The sequence below is a fragment of the Falco rusticolus genome, chromosome 6 (genome assembly GCF_015220075.1).
Source record: "Falco rusticolus isolate bFalRus1 chromosome 6, bFalRus1.pri, whole genome shotgun sequence".
Classification (NCBI taxonomy): domain Eukaryota; kingdom Metazoa; phylum Chordata; class Aves; order Falconiformes; family Falconidae; genus Falco; species Falco rusticolus.
Window position 1 is genome coordinate 80,812,198 of NC_051192.1, and position 23,037 is coordinate 80,835,234.

A 23,037-nucleotide genomic window follows, 5' to 3' on the forward strand; every position below is an offset into this window, starting at 1 on the left:
ATTCAGTCACTGCTCTGTCCTGCAAGAGGGTTTTTTTAGCTTGTAACACTCCAATACCATAATTTATTAATAAATCATGAAGTTGGCTTAAGAATATGCAAGAATGCAAAAGCCCATGTAAGTAAGCAAAGCAGAAGCCTCCAGGTGCTAATTGGGGAGGTTGGATCCTAACTTTTGGCAGAAATTTTGGCAGTAATTTCAGGGTTTATTTCTTGTGCGGCATGGCTACAATCTGGAGCCCTGGCCATGCTACTCGGGATGTAAAAAAGTGCCCTGTTTTTAGTGGTTGTGTGGCATACCACTCAAGTGCTAATTTGAACTAGCATTTTAAAAGCAAATGATAGGCTTGTGAAGAAACGAAAGGCTGGTTATATCCAGAAATAAACTCAGCTGTTCAGCAACTATGCCCATGGTGGCAGTTGTACTCAGAGGTCAGATCTGGCTGAAAAAAAGAATAATAATAAAAAATAATCCATAAAACTGTTGTATACTAGATCTGATTTACAGTCTCCCAAAGCAAAGAAAAAATGGCCAACAGCCAATTGTGAGTGAACACAGACGTTGCTTCACAGGATTTATCATATGATGATGGCAACACGTAATGAAGATGATAGTGTTCTGTAGAGTTCATGGGAAGTGGCAAAAGATTTTAAGTCAATAAAAGTGAATGTATCACTTGAGGTTTTAGAACATAAACTTTCTATGAGTAGTTAAAAGAAGTTAGTATGCCTCATGGGGGAAAGATAAAACAAGTTTTCCCATATTGAATATAATGTTTTAAATAGCATTAATTGCTCGAGTAGAATACATTAGAAAACTTTGTTGAAATCATACTGAGCTTCTTGCATACTGAACTGCATTCAGGGGGAAAAAATCTCATTAACTGAGTAAATTTAAACACAAAACGACACATTAACACTGAATTAAATACTCTGACTAGTTTTTTCAAAGTGGCTTCAGAACAGTGCTTCATTTAAAAAATATTTGACTTTTGCATTCTGATTCTTTACTTTAGAATTACTTTATATCTTCTATTATTTCTCATCAAAGCTAAAAGCAAATTGTTTTCTTCCTTGACAAGTAAGATGCTAAGACCAGCAGCATTCTCAAAACAGTCATGGCAAGCCTTTTTCTTCTCTTCAAACCTTTTTGAAGTCCTTGGAGGCAGCAGAAAGCAGGTTATGTGCAGCATGTTGTGACAGATCCTCTGTGGGACAAGAGTGTCCTTTTCCACTTGTGGTTGTACAACTTAGTGAACTGATGATGCTATTTCTTTTCCACTGCTTATGGCAAAGGGGTCTGCAGCCTTCACTGGTTGTGAGATATTTTGGAGCTCCTTCTGCATCCTTCAGATGTGGGAAAAGAAAAATGTGGGACAAGTTTCTTTACAGACTTGTGGAGTTTGCTGCCTGTGTTTTCTTTGCTGCTTGGCATGCTCATTTTGTTCATGCTGAGAGAGGCAAGTTACGCCTTGGTGTTATGAGATAACTTTTAGAAATTTTGGAATCACTAAAATATGTCTGTTTAGTATGTGAATGAGTTTTGGAGGGGAGTAAGAAACAGCCAGGAGAAGTGAGCCTTTCAGGCAGCGTGGAGACTATTCTCGTCAGGGTAAGGACTATAAAGTTGTAGGGGTTTTTTTGTTTGTTTTTGTTTTCATTTTGGTTGGGGTTTTTGGGTGGGGTTTTTTTTTTTTGGCTTTTTTTTTTTTTTTTTTTTTTTTTTTAGAAAGCCCACCTAGTTCACTGTGTTTAAAATGGCACCATTAGCCATTCAGAGTGTGCCAGTCCTGGCAACTTTCCTGGTTAACTCAATAAGCATTGCATACAATCAAATGCTCCTTTTAATTGGGAGTCTGTTTAGCTGCATAACTTGAGGAGCCCAAGGTTTGAGTGCTTTGGCCTTTGCATCTATTTCACTTGTACACTGTAGATTCTTCTGAAACAATTTTTGTGTTGTATTTTTATAGAAAGTAAGGTTGGTGTTCCTTAAGAGGCAGAGTTGTAATGTTTACAGTATCAGAAGTCAGTCTCTCAAAGGGTTATAGTATGGTAAATCAATTGTGACTGAATATATTTACAGATTATTTAAAAGCCATATGCCCAGCCATGTGGAAAGAGTGAGCACGTTCATTCATCTCAAATGGCAAGAGACTGGATTTCTGCTTGCATGCCTTGACATATGCCCATGACAGAAATTCAAGTATTTGCACACCAAATCAGGTACAGACAGGTATCCATTAGTCATATGATCCACTGCATGCAAGTATATATACGTGTGTATGTGTCCATATGTGTGTATACAGATGTGTATATATGCACTCATACTATAGTCTTAACTTTGAATCTGTCTTGTACTTCTAATTTGATTGTGAAAGAGACCCGTCTTGGTTTGTAAGGGAAATAGGGCAAAGAGCTATAGGGACCAGTCTGTGGACACCCCCCGCCCCCCCTGCCCAAACTGATCTGTTCTTGAATCTTCTCCATACTCAAGTCTGAGGGTGTCCTCTGTAACCAAAGCACTGCAGATTAAAAAAAAGGCTGGAAAAATCTTGTCCTGACAGGCTGGCTCCTGTCTGCAGACTGGCTCCTTCCACACCAAATAATAGGAATAAACATAACAAACTAAAGCCTGTATAGTGAATCCTGATAGCTTACTAAATTTATATACAGATTGTTTTTGTTTATTTTTTTTTCTTACAGGAAATACTGGATAGGTCCCACAATGGAGGACGGGAAGCCTGTTTGGGCTCCACACCCAACTGATGGGTTTCAGATGGGGATGATTGTGGACATTGGAACTGACAACTTAACTATTGAACCTTTGAATCAAAAAGGCAAGGTGAGTGTCTTACAAAGGGACAGAGAAAAACCTTACAAAACGCGTTTTACCTGTAGGTCATTTCTTTGCCAATATCTACAATTACATGCAGTTTGAAGGAGTAGAAAATCAATTTTCTATTGAAGTTTGGCTAAGAATCTTTGTTTAACTTTAGCTTACATTGCAAATGAAACGTCCCGTTGATAAGAAGTGCATGATTTCTGTCAGTTACCTGCATGTGTCTTGAGTACCTGCTTGTGAAAGAGGAGGATTGAATCTCTGTAGCAGTTTGATTCAGTACTGTATATTTTCTTTTTCTAAATTAGAGACTGATTAAGAATACACTGTTGAGATTAGTTTCTCTCTTTTCCCTTACACGCATAGAGAGTTGTCCTACAGGGGTGTGCTAGGCTCTGGCGTAGATTAGACCACCTTACTGTGAGATTGTTGAAGGCTGAGAGATGAATCCTTTTACCTCAAGTATCTGGAGAAGTAACAGGATGTCAAACAAATGTCCTATGGAATTACTACATCAACTTAAGGGCAAAATGAATTAGGACTTCAAAGTTACATTTATCCTAGTTAGTGTGTTCCAAGTGCTTCATTTATCATGACACACCTTCAGATTCAGTATGTTGTAATTAAATGTCAGGTTTTATGGGCAGCACCTTGTGTCTACCAATTATTCTAATTTAGATGGTCAGCATCCTGGTTTTTGCTAGCTGTTTTAAAAGTGACTATGTGATATGTACTCTTCCTAACAATTTTGTCCTTTCTCTGTCTTCAGGTATGGAAAAGACAAAATGTTTTTTGTAACTTTTTTCACATCAGCAGTAGTAGAGAATGCTTTGTCACAGGTCAAAAGGTTATGCAGCAGCCCTTCCTTTTGGGGGAATGTTTATAGGCTTTCTTTTTTCTACATCTTGGAGAGGAAATTGATTCTGCTTTCATTAGAAATATAAAGCAAGTGTAACATCTGATTTTTGTGTGTGAGAGATACAGTCTGTAGGTTTAGTAGGAGTAGTATGCATTCCTCAGTTTGAGGGAGAGCATAATTATTCGGACAAGAATATTAAATATTCCAAAGCTATGGCTAAGTAGTCTTTTATTGACTGAAATGATTTTTTTCCCTGTTTATATCTCCAAAGGTTTCTGGTGAGATAAAGAGCAAAAGTCTATATATTGAAACAGAAGCAGACAATAAGGAGATGCCAGAGTTGCTATTTATTTCTAACATATGTTCCTTTCAGGGAGCATATGTAATTTTTTATTTTCTTTTTGTGAAAACAAAAAATGATCCTAAAATACAAATACTTTGCTTCATAACAATCTCTTTTGTCTAGAAAGTTTGTTATTCTGCTGTTGGCTGTTTTCTTATATTATGCAGAACAATTAAGGGCCTAATGTTCACTTATCTAAGGGAACAAACATTTAACAGTTTAAGTGCTGTGGAGATTATGGTCCTATATTTCTAATTATCAAACTTCTTTATATTAATAGAGGTAGAGTAAGCCATTTTCTTGATTACCTTCTCAGTCTTTTCAAGGTGTCATTGGTTTCCTTTTATAGTGAAAAGTTTCTCATTGCTTTTTGTCTTTTTAAGAAGACTCGGTTCTTGTGTGCTTAGTTTTTAATTTAGTACTTAATTTGAAGAAGTCAGGATTAGTACCCATTATCATCAACTTTGTTTATTGAAATGATAGTTCAAAAGTGCTCTTCAGTAAGGAGTGATCTAGCAGCTCCAGAGTTGCCCATGATAATTACAGGTAGGAGAAGAGTAACCTGATCTTGTAAACATATCTGGGCGGTGTAATTTATTATTATTATTTAATCTGGGTCATTAACATGTCATATGTATTTTCTGTAGGTGCTGGTGGCTCACCAGAGATCACAGGCTGGAAAGGAAATGTGTATACATACGTTTGATTATTGCCTTTTAGATGACTTAAACGTTAATTAAAATATGTTGTTAATAACTGCAATAAATGCTGCAAGGAAGCAGTTTCATGTTGTCTTTAAAATCTTCCCTCCCTTCCCCACCCATAGCTAGCTCTGGTGTTTCAGAGTGGCACCCTCTCAGCTCTGCCTGCCAAGCTGTGCATGACACAGCAAATGAGGTCAGAGAACGGATCCAGCTTAAAAATGGAGAAGTGGAAAGTTTTCAGGACAGCAGCAAGCAGTGGCAGGAGGAGGCAGGACCCGAGGCCACGTGGATTGCTTTGTATTTTGAAACCCAGCTACCCAGTCCAAACTGGGTGAAGGTAGTTGGCCAGCACACTGATGTACTTACAAACCAGCAGTAGCAGTTTTGGGTACCACAGCCCATACAGAGTTAACAGCAGCATATACATTTCTGTGCAGAGGCTGGGTGTCCAGAGAGAGGTGGGAATCTCACTCAGCCTACGCTGTACAGAGAAGAGTCATCCAAGCTGCAGGAGTGTGTTATCAGAACTGAGGATGCATGCGTTGGGAGCTGCTCCTGGAAAACTAGATCGTTGGCTTGCAAGGCTGATAAATGCCAGGACTGGAAAGGAAACAGAAACTGGAGAGTGGTTTGCTAATAAGCATGGTCCCATCTAGGGCTGGAGCGCTGCCCTGAGAATGGGCTCTGGATTTGGCGGGGGGCAGGGGGCTGCACAAGCAGTCTGGTGGCTTTTTTTTTCTGGGCTAAGTATAAATGAATAAATGTACTTTGCAACTAAGAATCAAAATGGCCGAAGTTCAGTGTTTCAAGCTAAGAGTTGTTTGGTTGTTTGTTTTTTTTTTCAGTTAGTAGTGCTTGTTTGCACAGATGAGACATATTCTTGTTTGTCTTACGCACTGTACGTTAGGTTGGTTTGTGAGTTGAGAGTAGGGATGTCTCCTGACTGTATCTGGAAGGTATAAAGGGAGGCATGGTTACACATATTGCATTACATGGTAGAAAGAAGATCCTGTTTGAATGGAAAGATATCTTTTTTCACTCTTCTAGTTTCTGGGATAATACTTAAGATCGCCATTGGATTTCAAGGGCTGCTTCATTACCAAGAGGGGGGAAAAAAAACCTCTACAAGAACCCTGAAACACTCTGTTTTATCTCCTGAGACCACTTTATTGTCTCATAAGATTAATAACCTCTCCATTTTCATAGGGCAAACTTGTTCTAAGGTGTACCTTAATGCAAGTCTTCCACCAAATGTCTGAAGTTTAAAATAAATGAAAAAAAAAAAAAAAGGACAACATGGGACAGAATAACTTTGGATAATTTTTTATTGATAAACCTGGGATACCTTGCCCATTTTCCTATTTTAATATATTACGTTTTAATAGTAATTGGCAATACTCAGAGCTCTGCATATCTAGCTAGTGGACTTACCTACATAACAAATAATCACTTTACATAAAGCAGTAGTCAGACTATGACGTACAGGTTTGAAATTCTTTGTTGATGTAGTTGCAGCTAGGCTTCATGTTCTGATCTAAAAAAGTCCAACAGAAAAACATCAGCTTTCAGGTAAGTCTTCTTTATATTGCTTTTTTGTTTTACCACTTCTGAAATGTTCTAGAAATAAATTCAGAATTCACATTGAGTGAAAAAAATAGGAGATAATACAGCATGCATTCTCATTATTTTTTTTGTTGACATTTATCTTGAATCACAAGTCTGAGTGGTGAGACATTGAAAAAGCTCTTCCTTCATCTTCTGAAATAGATCTGGTATGGCTGGCTTTAGACCCATGAAATGTAAAAAGTATCAGCGATTTGTGAAGAGTCTTACAGAATATACTGAGTATCATGTTCATTCTCTCCTGTGGAAAAAAATAATCTTTGTTCGTGGTTAAACTTGGGTTACACATCAGCAGACGAGAACAAGAAGTGAAGTTAGATTTTTCATGAAGCTGTTCAATACTCTTTTTAAACTTTTCCACTCTTTCATGTACAGGGAACTGATTATTTGGGAAACTTGTGTTGAAATATGTCTTTGCCCAATGAGATACACCCTTATTGTTGACAAACTTGCAGAGAAAATTATGATGATGGTATTAACTGCCGTATTGGCAGAGGGAGGAAAGATGGGGTGGAATATCTGCCCTGCTAAACTCTGGATTAGCAGCTGGCAGCTTTCTGACGTAGGTAAAGACATTCAGGTCCTCCATGGCTCTGCCAAGCTCTGATAAATGATATTTTGGAGGAAGGTGCCCTGATGGATGTTCAGATGTTCCAACATCATTGAGCAGCTCCGGTTCCCTCAGGAAAGTTTCTTTTGCATGTTTTCTGCATTAGATCCTGATAGGGGGATGACAAAATATATTTGTTATGGCTATAGATTTCATTCTTTATGATAACTGCGTAGGGAAGGGTTATCATTGTCTTACTGTTTTCCAACTGGCAGCAATTAGATCTGTTCTGAGACATTTTTAAGCCGTCCCAGTTCAAAGGGAGTTGGAATTTGTGGCTGTTTGTGATGGTATAAACTGAAAGGGTTCACATACTGTGTCTATTCTACTGAAGCAAAGATGAAGCAAGTGGCTGTCTTTCTCCTAAACTTTCATGTGAGGTGTTCCTCATGGGGATGTCTTGCTGAGTACAAAATTAAATGAGCAAACATGTTTGTTTATTAAGGTTGTTCTTTATATCCTGTTGGTTGCCTTTTCAAATATGAGGCTAGACTTCTTGTCTCCATTTCCGTGGGTAAAAGGAGAGTGGGCCTGCAGCAGCATGGCAGCTATCGTGCATAATTGGTACAACAGGGTTTTTATTCATTCATAGGTAGCTTAAACAAGCTGTTACTACGGTAAATAAAATAGTATAATTAAAACCTTACCTTTTACAATAGGTATTTTTGTGCAGAGGCTGCAATGTCTGTGTGCTAGGATGTTTTCCCTTCCTTTTTACAACAATGTAAGTTATGATTTCTGGAGAATAAAGAAGAAACAAAGTTGCTTTTGTTACAGATTTCTCCAGTTGGACATGCACACTTGATAAATGCCTGTTTTGTGTAACTGAAATACAAGGGTTGAAGAAAGGAAGAAAGGTCTTGTTTCACTTCAGTATTGATTTATTGAAGAAAAAAAAAAGGCGACAACCAAAGCTACAGTATTGGAGGATACAGAGGATATTATGTTTTGAGCGTTTATATTTCAAGTAGGAATGTTTAAACAGCATATGATAATGACAGCACAGTCCTTCGACTGAATTAATGATTTGTTTTTGAATCTTTGTGCTTCTTTGCAAAACTGAGGAAGTTTTGTCCTTTACAATGCCGTTCCCTTTGCAGTACTTCATTTTTTTTTTAATCCTTATTTCTTATATTGCACAATATTACATGCCATTTTGGAAATGAGCATCAAATATTGCAATAAAAAAATGTTACAGTGGCTGCATTTTTATATTGTACTGTAGTAATGTAAATGCAGCAGCTCCTACGTGCATCCAGTAACAGTAACATTTCCCATGATGATGTAGAAAGCTAGCAACTTAATTTTGAACAACGCACCGTTACAGTGCACTCACTTGTATCGTTGCATCAGGCATCTTTGAAATATATTTTTACAGAATTCTGACAATGTTAATATTTTCATCTAACAGACTTTCCAGGCTGCTATCAATCAAGTGTTTCCTGCGGAAGAGGACAGCAAAAAGGATGTAGAAGATAATTGTAAGTTATGAATTTAAAAATAAATTATGCATTTGAAAAAAACAACTGGATAGAAGAGAATATTCTTTCCTTACAAGCTTCTTTCTTCCTTGTAGTCTTTGTTTTGCTTATATGAATTTATGACCTTTACTAGTCTTTTAAACTTCTTAAAGTAAGCCCATTTTAGATACCATTTAGTGTGGTTTTTAGTTTTCAGTTGAATACTTTAGAGGAACTCGTAGTTACATTATTCTCACATACAACTGTTACTTGACTTCAGATGTGTATCAGATGTTACCTAACTGCATCAGGATCAACTTAATTCAGCATTACGGGGGTTAACTGTATCTTTTATAGTGCAGCAAAAGCATTAGTTGCTTTATCAGCAGCTGTATTGTACAGCATTTTCCTGCATGTAACCTATTTCTCAGATAGCATTGCTGTGGAAGTGCAGGTAATTGAAAATAAATTTTAAGATAACCTTCCCAAAACTGGAGACAGGAATCTGGACTTGTAGAGGCTGCTGGAAAAGGAAATGGATTATAGTGAATCAGATACAGGAGTGCTTCTGAAGAAGGAGTTTTGAGGTGAACTTGTGTAATAAACTGAAGTGTTGATCTACAGGGCTTTTATTTTGTTAGACATTTTATAGTTGGATGTGTAGAAAAAAATACAGTATTCAGATCTGGGTAGAGGGGAGAGAATACCAAGAAGAATGAGTAAGTACTAGCATCAGCTTGTAGAGAACTGTTAAATAAATATTTTTCTGCTGTTGCTCAGCGTGAGCAAATCACAGAGACTCTCCTGTCTTGAAAACCTTAGGGAGGTATTTCTTCTAAAGGTTTCCTATGGTGTTTACTGGTTGTTGAAAATCCCGGTAACTTTGTAAATGGTGGGCAAATGTATCTTCTGCTGTTCTTCATTTAAAACACAGGCTAGGACTTTGAAAGTTGTTTAGTTGATTTAACCACAATTTGTGTTTTGGAATAGGGATTACTATTCATATCCCGTGACAGGAAATACAGCTGTTTCAGCTGTTCCATGAGGAACAAGAAGATGAGACCTGAGGCTTATGATTTATTTTATGTGGTGCAGAGTCGTTAGAGATGGAACCAAGCTGGTAGCCTTGTTTCCAGTTGCTCATATTTTTGCAACCATTGCGCAGGTTGAAACTCTTCAAAGCTGGTATCTGTTTTCTCTGAACATGATGATTGTTAGGGAAACGCAGTTAATCTGTGCATCTGCCACAGTGATTTTACTGAGAAGTCTTGGCATCTCAGTGTGCTAGTCAGGGAACTGAACTTTGGAATGAGGTTATGGCAATAACTTAAGATTCCATCAAAATACTATCCAATTCAGTTAAAACAGTCTTCCTATCAAAGAAATGTAATCTTTAGCTTACTGAGTAAATTATAAAACTTTGTAATCCTTTCTGTATCAAACATTATTTTGAGACTTCTCTAATGTATTCTTACTTTGTGTTCACTAGTTGAAGTTTATTTCCAGGATGTGTGAAACCCAAGTTCATTTTCCTTCTCTGTCAGAGGGCATTTGTGCCGAATATCATTGATCTTTAAGTAAAAAACTTTATGAAATACTGAATGCTTTCAGTCTCTCCTTACAATAATGTTCTGAAAAATCCTGAAAAACTTCTTAATAATACACTTCCAACCTATGGTTTAGTGATTAACTCCCTTCTAGGAAGTGATTTGCTGAAGTATTGCTTTTTTGCATGCTTAGTCTTCCATATCCCAAATGCAGTAGCTGCAAGAGACAACTTTTGAGAATCTAGCTCTTCCTCAGATGTGAATTTTCAGTAAATACTGCAAGCGGTACAGAGACAAAGCATTTACCATTGGATATTTTTTTATGATTCACACTCCTCTTGTGCCCCCCTCCCCCCCTAGATGCCACTTGGTTTTGGGGGGTTATCAGCATATGTGCTATTTTATTTTTTTTTTTTGTGGCCAAGAAAAGGATGGTTTTATTTATTTTTTATTTCTGGGGGGAAACATTTAAAAAAAAATGAAGAGGGGGCAGGGTATCAGATAAGAATCTTAAAAAAAAACCAATTCTACAGGTGCAGAGCCTTGCAATTACTAGATAAAATTACTTTCCATACAAAACCTGCTTTGTTGCGTGCACAGGACAACTGGTGTGAGCAAATTTGATGCTGATATTTCTTAGCTTTTAGTGCCTGACTTCACTTCTGTGAACTTTGTGTGTGTGTATATGTAAATATATGGACTACTAAATGCATGCACATACACTGGTTATATTTAGGCATGAACCATGTGAGTATTCAGAATTCTCTCTGGTGACTTCCTTTGCCTCTGGATATGGATGCCTCTTTTAAAGGATTTATTCTAATGAAGATGCATTTCAAAGTTGCTGACATAAGCCTTAGTCTGCATGTCTTGAGTGAAGGCGGTAACATTCCCTCGGTGAGCAAGCTCCCACTATGCATGGAGTCTGCAGGTATAACTGCTTGAACAAGGACTTGCAAAGAGAGTACTGGGGAGGCACTGAAATTTAGAGTCATTTGTTGTTTAGATAATTATCAAGTTTTTATTAGGATGCCTAACTGGATTGTTTCCTTTAAAACATACTGCAAACTCTTGACATGAAATGCAGTCAGGTGAGACCATCGTTTCTTTGAGTGTATGTAGACCGTTACTATATGGTAGTTTCTGAACTTGATGCTGAGAAAAAAAAATAGCAAACTTCAAAAGTCTGTCCTCCCCAAGGCATACACAAGGAGCGAAGATGTTAACTTTCATTAGAGCAAGCAGGCATTTCGGTTTCTGGTCCATTTCCTTTTAATTTCTCTTTCTGTTGAGATGACCTCATTAAAAGAGGTGAAGGCTGATGGAGGTCTATGGACAGACCTGCAATCTGTGGTCCCAGCATTGTTTTCTCAGCCATGTGGACTGTGTGTGCCTGGGGAGGGGAGAAGGAGAAGTGTGCTGTGCTGCACTCGGTCGCTGCATGGACCAGTGACCATGCGGGTGGGGGGATGTAGGTCTGCTGGAGCAGTGGGGGAAAAGCCACGGTGATGTGGGCCAGCCCTGCTGCTTCATGGAGGTATCATGCACAGGCCCGGTTTCAAGGCTGTTGTGATCCAAGGGGAGGTTTTTCGTAGTGTAAAGATAAAGTGTGTCTTATGCCTCTGGCAACGCAGGGATGTGTGTGCAAGGGATTTTGGGAAGAAGGATGGCTTCTTCTAAACAACCCAGAAGTTGCAGGGTCCTTTGAGAAGCCTGAACGATTCCAGCCATTTGAAGCAAAGTTGTATGTGGTCACATAAGGGAAGGAAGGGCTGTTATTCAGCGGAGCTACGCAAGCCAAAGGGAGGCAGCGAGTGGCTGCTGCACTTGCCTTTGCTTCAGGCTGATCAGGTGTAAGTAGTGCGATGCAGAGCCACAGCCGCTTCTCAGTCCACTGCAGGAAGAATGGTAAAAGATTGAAAACAAAACCACATTCTTTTGAGAAGCTGCCATTATCCTTTGCCAGTATCTTTTAGTTCAGCAGGAGGAGCATTGAAGGAGGTGTTAAGAGCTGCTTACTGAGTTTCAGGCATCCTTGCAGGGCAGGGTGGCTGGGCAGGTTGACTAGGTCCTAAGAACCATCAGCCTTTCTTGCACATTTGTGTAAATAAGCTGCAATATGTTTTTTCTCTGCTGGAGCCCTAGAGAAAGGGCATCGATCCAACTTGGGAAGCAACTTCAGTCATTACACGAGAGGTGCATATGTGGCCCATGTGTGAGGTGCAGTGTAGCTGTTACTATTACAGGCACAGTGCGTACTCCATGAACAGTAGTCAGATATGTACAGCTTTTTAAGCGGCCCTAATACTGTAAAGTTTACCAGTATGGTAGTCAGTCAGTTGCACCTAGACAAAATAGCGTTGTGCACTTAAAATTCAAGTGGTGAGAAAAAGAGGACTGAGCATATTTGAAAATGGAGGCTGTGTAGTGAGTAGGGCCCTCAGCTGGTTTAGGGATAATGTTTTTAATATTGTTACAATGGGAACTGGTAATGACCTCTGTAATTAAGGGTGCTAATGCTTTCCAGTGCTCTATAGCTGAAAACAAGGACGAACTTTGCCAGAATGTGAACCTGTATGGTCTGAAGCTTTCTGTGGGTACCCGCTGCCTTGAGCCGCCACCTTGTAACATTGCAGCGGTGTCGGTTTGGTTTCTTTGAGACTGCCTAGTAGCAACAAAATTCAGAATTGAAACACAAAAGGGTGTGTTGGTGCCTGGCGTTGCAGTGATGCCTGCTGCCGCCTCTAGGCAGTATTTCCCGATCAAATCAGTGAATATAAACATCTAAAAATTGCCAGGAGCCAGCAGTTATTCTAAATGTCAGTTAGGTGGCATTACCCTGGGGACACTGTGGCCAAGATGGGAGAGGGGAGTGGGAAGGAAGGAGACAGCGGGCGCTGGGATGTTGGTAGGCGCAGGCTCTGGCGCTGTGGGGCGGCGGGGTGGGAGACGGGCCATGCTCACCTCAGAGGCCGGCGAAGGCATGTGAAGAAATGACAGGATTAAACTGTAACAAAAGAGAGGGGAAGTAAAATTTTCTTTATCCTAAGACTTAGTTTTTCAGCTGTACATGAAAGTAGTCCTGAGCTCTTAATAGTATATGATTTTTTTTACTTGTAGGTTCCCTTATGTATTTAAATGAGGCCACTCTCCTTCACAACATCAAAGTTCGGTACAATAAGGACAGAATTTACGTAAGTATTACATGTCATGACAAGCAGACTAATGATACATATAGATGTCTTTTCAGAAAATCAACAATACAATTGTTTCCAGTTCTGTTTTTTCCTGTAACAGAAACTAAACAGAAATGGTAACGTTGGAAGGTTAGGAGGCTTTAGGTTTGGGGGGTTTTCTTGCCTTTTTTTTTTTGTTTGTTTGTTTTTTAGGTCCGGTTTTGGTGGTTTTTGTCTTCATTATACCTTGTTTGAGATCTGAATCACATTAATTGCATTAACGGTAGCTAATTTTTACCAGGCAGAGCAGTAGATTTTTCTCTACATAACTGTTCATGTGCAACCATAGCACAGTGTTGTAACACAAAGATAGCTTACTTCGCCAGTAGAGTAGCTGTTAACAAAGATGGTTTTCTTTCTTCATTATTTTTGAACGAAGCAAACAGGTGCTGTCTTTGACACCTCCTAGCTCAGATGTCCATCTTAATCTTTTATATTGCTATCAGATTGCCTAATTGTACTTAATGAATTCTGACTAAATTACATTTTGTCCTTGCCATCTGCCTGGACACTGACAGCTGTGAAATAGAAGAAAGATAAGAGTTTTCTTTCTTACTTTTTTTTTCCTAATAGAATGCTGGCTAGTGATAACACAAAACAGTTCTATGCATTTTTTTAAAGTGTTAAAATAATCAACTTTTGTGTTAGCATGCTGTGACAAAATGAATTGGAGGTAAACCCTTTTATGTAAATATAAACATAAAAAGAAATTATAGTTGTCTTTGTTGCAGTGAACTTCACATAGCTATAAATTCTTTATGGCTTAAGATCAGGCACTAGCTTTAAAATAAATAAATAAAAATGCTCATTTGAATGCTGTTCTAGAAAAATAATAATTAAGAAAGAAACAAATCCAAGGAAGTAAAATTCTACATCTGAACTGGTTATGAGGTAGGATAGTGTTTAGGTTCATAAAGCCTTTCTTCATTGTAAACAAGTACTACTAATATGTTGTCCTCAGTGGGTGTATTTTCTGGAGGGGAAAAAAATTCAATTTATATTTTAACTATATTTGCCCTGTAACATTAAAATACAGATTGAATCAGTAAATTTTTTTGCTTTTTGTTTAATGCTGGTTAATAGTATTTGTCTTGTTACTAAAAGGAAAACTAATATTAGTACTTGCAGCTCTTGAAATGTTTTCAGTCAGTGAAATAAGTGCTTAAAATAGAAACTAAGAAAATTCATACATTGTGTGTGATCCAGCCTTCTATCAACATATTATAGTAGTGTCCAAATTTCACTTGTCTAAGGATACGCTCAGTAACGACAAACCAAATAAGTTATTCAAGCTGAAGGCTTATCTGATTTTCTTCAGACCTTTTCCTGCGAATCTGCTTTTTTCTGTGATTCAGACATCTGTTCTTCCTCGTATGTAATCTGGCCATTATAGCCAAGCTATGAAAATTTTGTACAGAAATCTTAAAAAACCTTATCTTCAATTTTCCTTATCCTATGGAAAGGTAAAAAAAAAGGTAAAAAAGTCTGGGTTTAAGATTCTTTGCCATTTTTTTCTCCATGAGAGAACATTTGCATGCTGTATTTCTCACCGTAGAAACAGCCATAGCTAATTTTCTCTCGGCTGAATGCTTTTATTGCCTGGCTTGAGTGTGTTCCCAGGCAGGATCCTGTCAGTTCTTCCTGCTGAGTTGCTTCCAGCAGATAATGAAAAGTTATCCTCCTTACTGGAGGAGAGTGTGTTATGCTAGCCAGGAGCTTAGTTTATTCACTTCTGTGAAGGAGGTTGTGGTGTCCTATCCTTGATCCAATAACTTGGGCAATAGGAAATTATTTAAAAGGAGATTGGAAGAGAGGTCAAATTCAGGACATACTGCACAGCTCAGTGGTTAGGAAATGCTCCTGAGAGAGTTTCATAGAAGTCCTGAGAAGATAATTAGAGGAACTCTGAAAATATATCTCTTTTTGTATCTGCATTAGCTGGGGAGAATTGTAAATGTAATTGTTAATACTTCGGCTATAGCCTTCAATAGTAATAGAAAATTGATGTTAACCACTTGGTTGGATACTAGCTAATAGTTTGCTCTTAACTGTTTTCTTCACAGACCTATGTAGCCAACATTCTTATTGCAGTGAATCCGTATTTTGATATACCCAAGTTTTACTCTTCAGATACTGTTAAAAAGTACCAGGGTAGATCGCTTGGAACATTGCCACCACATGTTTTTGCTATTGGTATGTATTTAACCTGTATTTGTCTTTTAAAAAACAAACATTAAATACTTTGCAGTAATCTATAAATTTCCACCTGTAATAGTAATTAAATAATTTTAAAGTATTATAAAATAAACCCACTGATTACTAAAATTGCAAATCTTGTTGTCCTTGATAATCAGTTTGCAGAACTTGGAAATCAGCAACCTTAGCAGCCCTGTTGTGATTATTCTGCACCTCCAGTGTTTTTTGTCTAAGCAGTTTAAATATATTATATAACCGTTAAAAAAAAAAAAAAGAAAAAAAAAAAGAAATCCACAATTTACAAGTGAAGAATAACATAATTATGATTGGCACTGTCTTTCAGTGCAGTCATTTCCTTTGCCTTTTTTTATGTTGCCAGAGGACATGCACTGTTTCTTTTTATGTGCTTGTGTTACAGGCAGAAAGTGTATTTAAATGTTATTAATGTGATAAACCTGATTTATGTCACTTTTTTTAAGAAAAAAAAATTGGAGTTTCCAAAACAAATCAGCATTTGACTTGTTAAAAGACTTCTCACAATGCTGCATTTTTGTTTTGTAATCAAAAGTATAAATAGCTGGGGTTTTAGTACCTGTTGCAAACAAGAAACCTACGTTTTTCCAAGTTTCCTTGTCTCAGATGTTACTTGTTATGAAGCACAACTGAAATTTTCCCTTTAAAAAATGTATTAAACTAAGATCAGTTACTGTTTTGTGATTACATTTAATTCAAGAGATTTAGTTCAGGGTGGTGGTTTTTGGTTTATTTTGTCCTGGATATAATTGAGTAGGTTTTTATTTTTGAAGACTAAGCTCTTACATATCCATGTTGGGGAGTGAGCAGCTATCATATAAATTAAAAGGAGACAGACTTTAATAAATTGTAATGCACTTAATTGTGAATATTTACCTCTCATTCCTGAAAATTTTAATTAATGTTCTTACATTTTAATATTTGCATTGTAGCTTAACTTTATGCTTGCAGTTCTCATTAATATTAATTCTTGTCATGTTTAACGTATTCTTTTTAAGCTGATAAAGCATTCCGTGACATGAAAGTGCTCAAGATGAGTCAGTCCATCATAGTCTCTGGAGAATCGGGAGCTGGCAAGACAGAAAACACTAAATTTGTTTTGAGGTTTGTGCTTTTGGACCAAAGTTATTCTGTGAATTGCTTGTGCTGATGCATTTAGTTGACATACAGATGGAGCAAATTACAAGGTAGTCGGTAGGTTTGAGAGACAATTCATTAAGATACATACGTGCTTCTATGTGCACTTTAATATAAGAAATTCATTGGGTTAAACTTAAGTGCTGATGATGATACAGGGAGATGGCTACATACTCACAAAAACCTTAACTCAGTTGCAGTGACACTGTGTAGTTATGGTTTATGATGCAGTCATTTTGGTATTGCACATCTGGTATTGTGGTAGATAAAAACGTAACTAGGCATTTTAACTGTATCCTGCCAGACACTGTAGGTTTCGCCATGAATGTACATTTCTGTTTTCCCTATCTTCAGTGTTTTTATTTTGCTTGAGTATCCAAGGTTTTTAACTCTTGATTTTAGATGACTGCAGGGATTCTGTAATATACTTTATCCTGGTTTACTGAATAAGATTGAATAATGGGATTTATTTATTTATTGATGTTCATGTATGACCAATACTAAGTCAAGCATATTAAACCACATGGAGGCCATATTGCTGATATATATCGGCCTTGCTTCCTCTTCTATGATTTTTAATGTTTTTGACCATATTTGCATTATACCTTAACGGCTTTATGTCACTTTGCAACACTAACTGGAGAACACTGCTCCATTAAGGTGGCCTAATTATCCAGGGAAGCACAGTGCAGGCAGTGTGAATATGCTCCCTTCCTCACCTTGCCCTCGTTTCCCTGTATAAATCTTTAGTTCCCTTTTCCCTGACATCATGTGTTCTCTAGTATTTATGTACAGTACCAGTATTATCTCTTGAATTGTCGTGACTGTCTGTCCTTCATACTGCTCTTCTCTGCCCCTGTGCAACCTTTAGGAGATAGCTCTTAAGAATTACTGCAAGGTGCTGGTAATGATTTTACAGGAGTTGGTCCTGCTAAGAGTAAAAAAAGACAGCAGGCACTGGGAGGATAACTTCTGAGGAGTGCTCTCAAAGGAGGTTATTCTTCCGCTTCTCAGCAAGGGAAGTTCTGATTACACAGCAGGCAAATACCATTGCTGTTCCTCTCCCCACGACCCACCCCCATAGAGTCAGCGTATAAAACATTATTGACTTTTAAAAGCAGGAGGGTGTTTTCCTTGTGTGATGAGAAAGCAAGAGGTACATCCCTGTTAGCGCTCCTAAAGGGTTGTTTTTGTTTTGTTTTGGAAGGCCCCATTTTCAAGAACTGTTTTTAGTTTGTTCCAGATTTCCTTGTAAATTTCCGTATCGTGTGCACAGGAAAAAAATATATTAAAAAAGCTGCAACTTTGGAGCAAGTATGTTGAGTATTTATTTTCAAATTCTTTCTTCAGTTGCTAAATTGAATCTTACCTTAATTATGCACCTGCAATTTCCTATTTCACCATCTCCATGTGGAATTTTTATTAACGCTAATAGTTATGAATCCAAAAAAGGTAGGCATGGAAACAGTCTTTAAGTCAGGAAATACACATGAAGCCCTATGCATTTACTATGATTATTAATAAATAGATAGTACAGTAACGGTTTCATTATACTGATAAAAAAGTGTAATTTCCCTATGCGTGTCTGAAAGAAATTTCTAATGTGTCTTGAAGTATTGAAAAAAAATTGAAAGTCTGCAAGAATACCTTTGTTTTAACAAAAAAGAAAAGTCCAGCTGCATTTATTTTAAAAGATACAGGTATTTGGAACTTAAAATCAACATGCTTTCACGTTAGTAAATGGTTAGGAAGTATGATGCAGAGCCGTGCTAAACCCTGTTGAATTGCGGTAACCTGTCTCATGAAAATAATGATATTTTTGTCTTGCTTTACAGGTATTTGACAGAATCCTATGGTACTGGCCAAGATATTGATGACAGAATTGTAGAAGGTATTGAATTTTCTTCCATTGAAATAAAGGTTCCAATGTTTTAATTTTTTTTTCAAATTTGAAGTGTCAATCAACAGCAACTAAATAAAAGCTAGCATGGAAATACTATCAGATTTCCTAGGGAATAGTTTACTGGTTGTTTACCTTGATCCTGAATTCTGAAAACATATTTTTTTATTTGTGATTCACTTTATTTAGTATAGTGTCATGCAGTCCTTGATCTAGAAAATGTTGAAGTGTGTGTTTGAGTTGAACTTCACACACATGTGTACCCAAGATTGGATTTTAAGCTGCCTGAAACCTGTAAGGACAAGATTGTGTTATCATTACTATCTGTTAGTACCAGGAAAGAGTAATTCCTCCTCCTCACCATAAAGTTCTCAAATGGTCTCAAAAAGTCAGATAAAGCAGGGAAGTTCTTTTAAATTATTATTCTGAGTAATTTTTCTCTTACTACTTTTTTGTCAGAAAGCACATAATTTGAACTAATACTTTCATTGTGTCTGTCTTTATAAGAGACTCTCAAACAAGGTCAGAAGAGCCTGATTATCATCCAGTTGGGCCTCTTGAATGTTGCGTGCACTTCCTAATTGAACAGAAAATAACTTTTTGTGAAAGTAGACATATCTCAAAAACAAAGAACTCTCAGCCAATCTGATAATGCCTCATACATCAGTTTTAGTCTTCTATAGCATGTAGTAGACTTACTTTGGAATTTTGTTACTCTCTGTCTTTTTCTTAAACCAAAAATTTTTACTTTTGCTTTAAATTTTTTTGCTTTCAAATTCAAGCCACTGGATTATACAAAAGTACTGCAGGCTTTAATCTCTTGTTGCTGTAGGTTTGCTTAAACCAATTCCTTAGTGAAATCCACTGTGTGCTAAAGGAACTCATGAAGTGGCCAAGTGTTGGATAATGCCTGATGCTGTATGCCATAAAATTAATTGGTACTTGTAGGTATTCTTAGAAGAGTTTGTTTTGTTTAGTCTAAAACAGCACCTGATGCATGAGTTTTGGAGGTTTTTAGGCACAATTTTAACAAGCATGCTTACAGCATATGTGTTGCTAGAGGAACATTTAACCTATCCAGAAGATCTCTTACAATTTGTTCTTATTCATAAACTTTTCTTTGGAATTCTTAATATAATGTAAAATAACTGAATAGTTACCTAAAAACTCTTTAAGAAGTCAATTTTGAAAGTCACGTTTGCACTTTCATAAGATTAAGATTTAATTTTCATTAAATAAATGAAAATCTCACCAAAACAAAAGAATGAATGCTGCTAAATGATGCATTATCATCCATACTTTATCCAACCATTGTAGTTTCTCCTTCATTCTTTATTTTTTGTAGGAGCAGATTTGTTAATGGTGGTTGGTGGAGTTTTGAATTTGAGTTTCTGCTCACTTAGTTTCCAGTGCGTATTTTTGGCTAGAAGCCTTAAAAAAATCTTGCAGATGTTTTCAGTGGTTTATTGTTAGCGCGATTCAGTAAATCGGTTTTCTCTGATCTTCAGAGCTGGTAAAATGCAGTCTTTCAGAGGCCCTGTGTTTCATAACTACTATGCATTTTCAAACTGTGCATGATGTTCGTGTGTGTGTATATATATGCATATTACATTGCTGCCACTCTTTCTGTATGGGCTTTAAGGTGCTTGAAAATAGCAGCCAGTAAAAAATAAAATCACTCAATCACTTAATCGACCTAATTATAATTTTAAAGGGCATTTTTAAGTTGTTTTTGAAATCAACACACTCTTCTAATACTTTTTTTTGTTTAATTCCCTAATCAATCTAACATGTTGTGTACATGACATTTAAGTGGCATTTTTGTCTGTGGGGTAAATGGGTCGTTCAGATTTTATGAATAACAACTCATTGGGAAGTGTCAAATTGTGTGTTGTGTCATAATAGTTTATGTATCGGTTATTTATCTACTTGCTGTAGAAGAACATCACTGAATAATTTTTGGTGTTTCGCTTCAAATACTTTGCAGTGTTACGTGGTATTTAAGTACTTCATTGTAAATTCCACCACAGTATATCCGGTACAATTTGCAATATTGATTATTCCTAATGGGTAATACTTTTCCTTTAATTTTCAAACTTTATTCCCAGTAAGTACACTGAATAGTTACCATGTTTTGTTCTCTCTTTCTTTTTGGTAGTCTACTGATCCAGTATTAACACTTCCAAAATGTTAATTTCAATCTTTTAAACAGCAAATCCCCTATTGGAAGCTTTTGGAAATGCAAAGACTGTTCGCAACAACAACAGCAGTCGTTTTGGAAAATTTGTTGAAATTCATTTCAATGAAAAGGTACTAGAATTTTGTTACAGTTAACCAGTAATGATTTTTTGCCATAAAATGGAAATGTTAGACTAACAGCAGGCTGAAGAGACTTATTAATCTTGCACCAAATAGCTACTGTCCTACTTTACAGATTTGATTTGTATTCTGTCGTCTTGAAAGGAAAACCAAAGCCACGCAGTACTGTGTTACTACTGGAAAACAGCAGGCCAAGTCAGTAGGAGGCAATTGCTTCCATCCACAAAAGAATAAAAATGGTTCCCTTCATTGCAAAAAGGCATATCTGAAGAATAACTTGCTCTTAAGTGTTTAAGCATTCCTTTAATATACAAATAAGTGTGAGTTGCATATTGGATATAAACATACAAATGTATTTTAATGCTTTAATACTTCAATTATTGATGGTTTTATGTATTTATAGGAAATCTATGGACCTCAGATTAGTATTATGCATGTGACACAAGTAATGGAACTGGCTTTTGTCAGCTTTTGTGTAGCGTATGGTTTCCTTTGCATGTAGTTCTGTTTGGATAGCATATGTATAACACATTCCATTATTAAGGATGACTGTATGTCTGTCTAGCATGTTCAAGTCACAGGCTTTTGTTGATGATCCCTGTAGAGATTACATACGTGCCTCCTCATCTTTCTGACTGAGGACATAAAGAAACAAATTGCTGCAGTTCCTTCCTGCAGAGTTTAAGCTCATCATCTGCTCTTGAGCTTGTGGTCTTTTCTGAACCTTTCATCACTTGGTTCTGAAACTAAACTTCAGATCTTTGGTTAATATTTTAGACACTAAATAACTACGTTCCTTTAAGAGCAGAAGGACTTTATCTTTGGTCCAGTTCATGTTAATAAATTTATGGAAAAGACCCAAATTTCTGCTTGGAATGATGCATTCGTGACCTGTCAACACTTAAGTGTGTTTCATGTTAATTGCTTTGGTTGAAGCAAATAGCACTCAGAGTATCTTCAGAAACTGCTTAAAAGCCTGTTTTAGCTTACCACTGCAAGATTGGCCTGTTCACTTGAGTCCCCTTTTTACAAGACTTCATAATTCACAAGACTTCATTTTGTGGTGACCTTATCAGTTCTGGTTTCTCAAAGCAGTGTGAGTACAGACTGGGGCCTCTTGAATGAGTGAATGACTGCATAACCATGGTCAAACTTGTCAGTCAGCAAGTTCTTAGTTGCTGTAATGGCCATATGCTCAGGAATTTCCTTGCTGTTAAGATTTGTCTAGGCATAGGGAATTTCATTATAGGCCAGATAATAAATGGCTTTTGAAATCTGTGTCAGACTTCTGTCTCGGAAAAGAGTTGCAAGTGTTTGAAATAAAACGTTTGCTCATAATGAGTCTGCCTAAGATGTTGTCCAAGTATGTGTTCGGTCATTGTAACCCTTCCTCTACTTTGCAAGAGTCTCGGTGAAATGTCACTAGAGGATGGTACTTACTGCCATCCAAAAAGTATAAGGGTGGCTGTAGCAATGCTTTTTGCCGGAACTACGGGAATTATACAAAGGATTCTGCTTGTTGGGGTAAAGCACACCCTTTTAAGAGGAATGTATGTATATGCAATACAGGAGCTGGGGGGAGAAGTTAGTAAATGGTTTCTTTTCTAAGCTTAATATGTATTAGGTGTAGGTATATTTTAATCTTTGAAGCAGTGTCCATTGAATTACATGTTGTTAGACAAATGCAAATTGAAAACTGCTGAATCTTAAACAATCAAAAAAGTACTCGGTTAATCAGAAAAATATTTCTTCCTCCTAGAACTTGGTGGTTGGTGGATTTGTATCACATTATCTGCTGGAGAAATCTAGGATCTGTGTGCAAGGCAAAGAAGAGAGGAATTATCATATCTTTTACAGGCTTTGTGCTGGTGCTCCAGAAGACATTAGGGAAAAACTACATCTAAGCTCTCCTGACAACTTTAGGGTGAGTATCAGAGTCACTGCTGATAAAGTTTCTCATGTTGCTATACATGGATTTTTCATACAGATATTATTAAAATTGCTGTTCACTAGCTTTGACAGACATTCTTGTTACAAGAATCAGAATTTATATTTTTTTTGTTAAATCTGTTTGATCCTGAAATAAAGCCGCCTGCCATTCTTCCTTATTGGAAGATTTCCTATGTGTTTTCTCTGTGTCTTAAAACTGAGGAATCTTTGCTTTCCAGAGATGAACTTTTGCATACCCAGCTGCTAGTAATGTTGATACGGGTTCTTCTAGAGTTGCAAAGT

At 37.1% G+C, this 23,037-nt stretch overlaps 1 protein-coding gene across 1 annotated transcript in view; it reads left to right on the top strand.

The window, feature by feature from the left end:
- Positions 1-23,037, top strand: part of MYO6 (myosin VI) — a 118,104-nt gene that overhangs the window by 30,679 nt on the left and 64,388 nt on the right. The window contains exons 2-9 of the mRNA XM_037391841.1: positions 2,703-2,841; positions 8,389-8,458; positions 13,105-13,178; positions 15,284-15,413; positions 16,448-16,553; positions 18,422-18,477; positions 20,699-20,796; positions 22,565-22,729. Of these exons, the coding sequence (XP_037247738.1) occupies positions 2,725-2,841; positions 8,389-8,458; positions 13,105-13,178; positions 15,284-15,413; positions 16,448-16,553; positions 18,422-18,477; positions 20,699-20,796; positions 22,565-22,729 (816 nt within the window). The 5' untranslated portion in view covers positions 2,703-2,724. The remainder of the gene's footprint in view (positions 1-2,702; positions 2,842-8,388; positions 8,459-13,104; positions 13,179-15,283; positions 15,414-16,447; positions 16,554-18,421; positions 18,478-20,698; positions 20,797-22,564; positions 22,730-23,037) is intronic.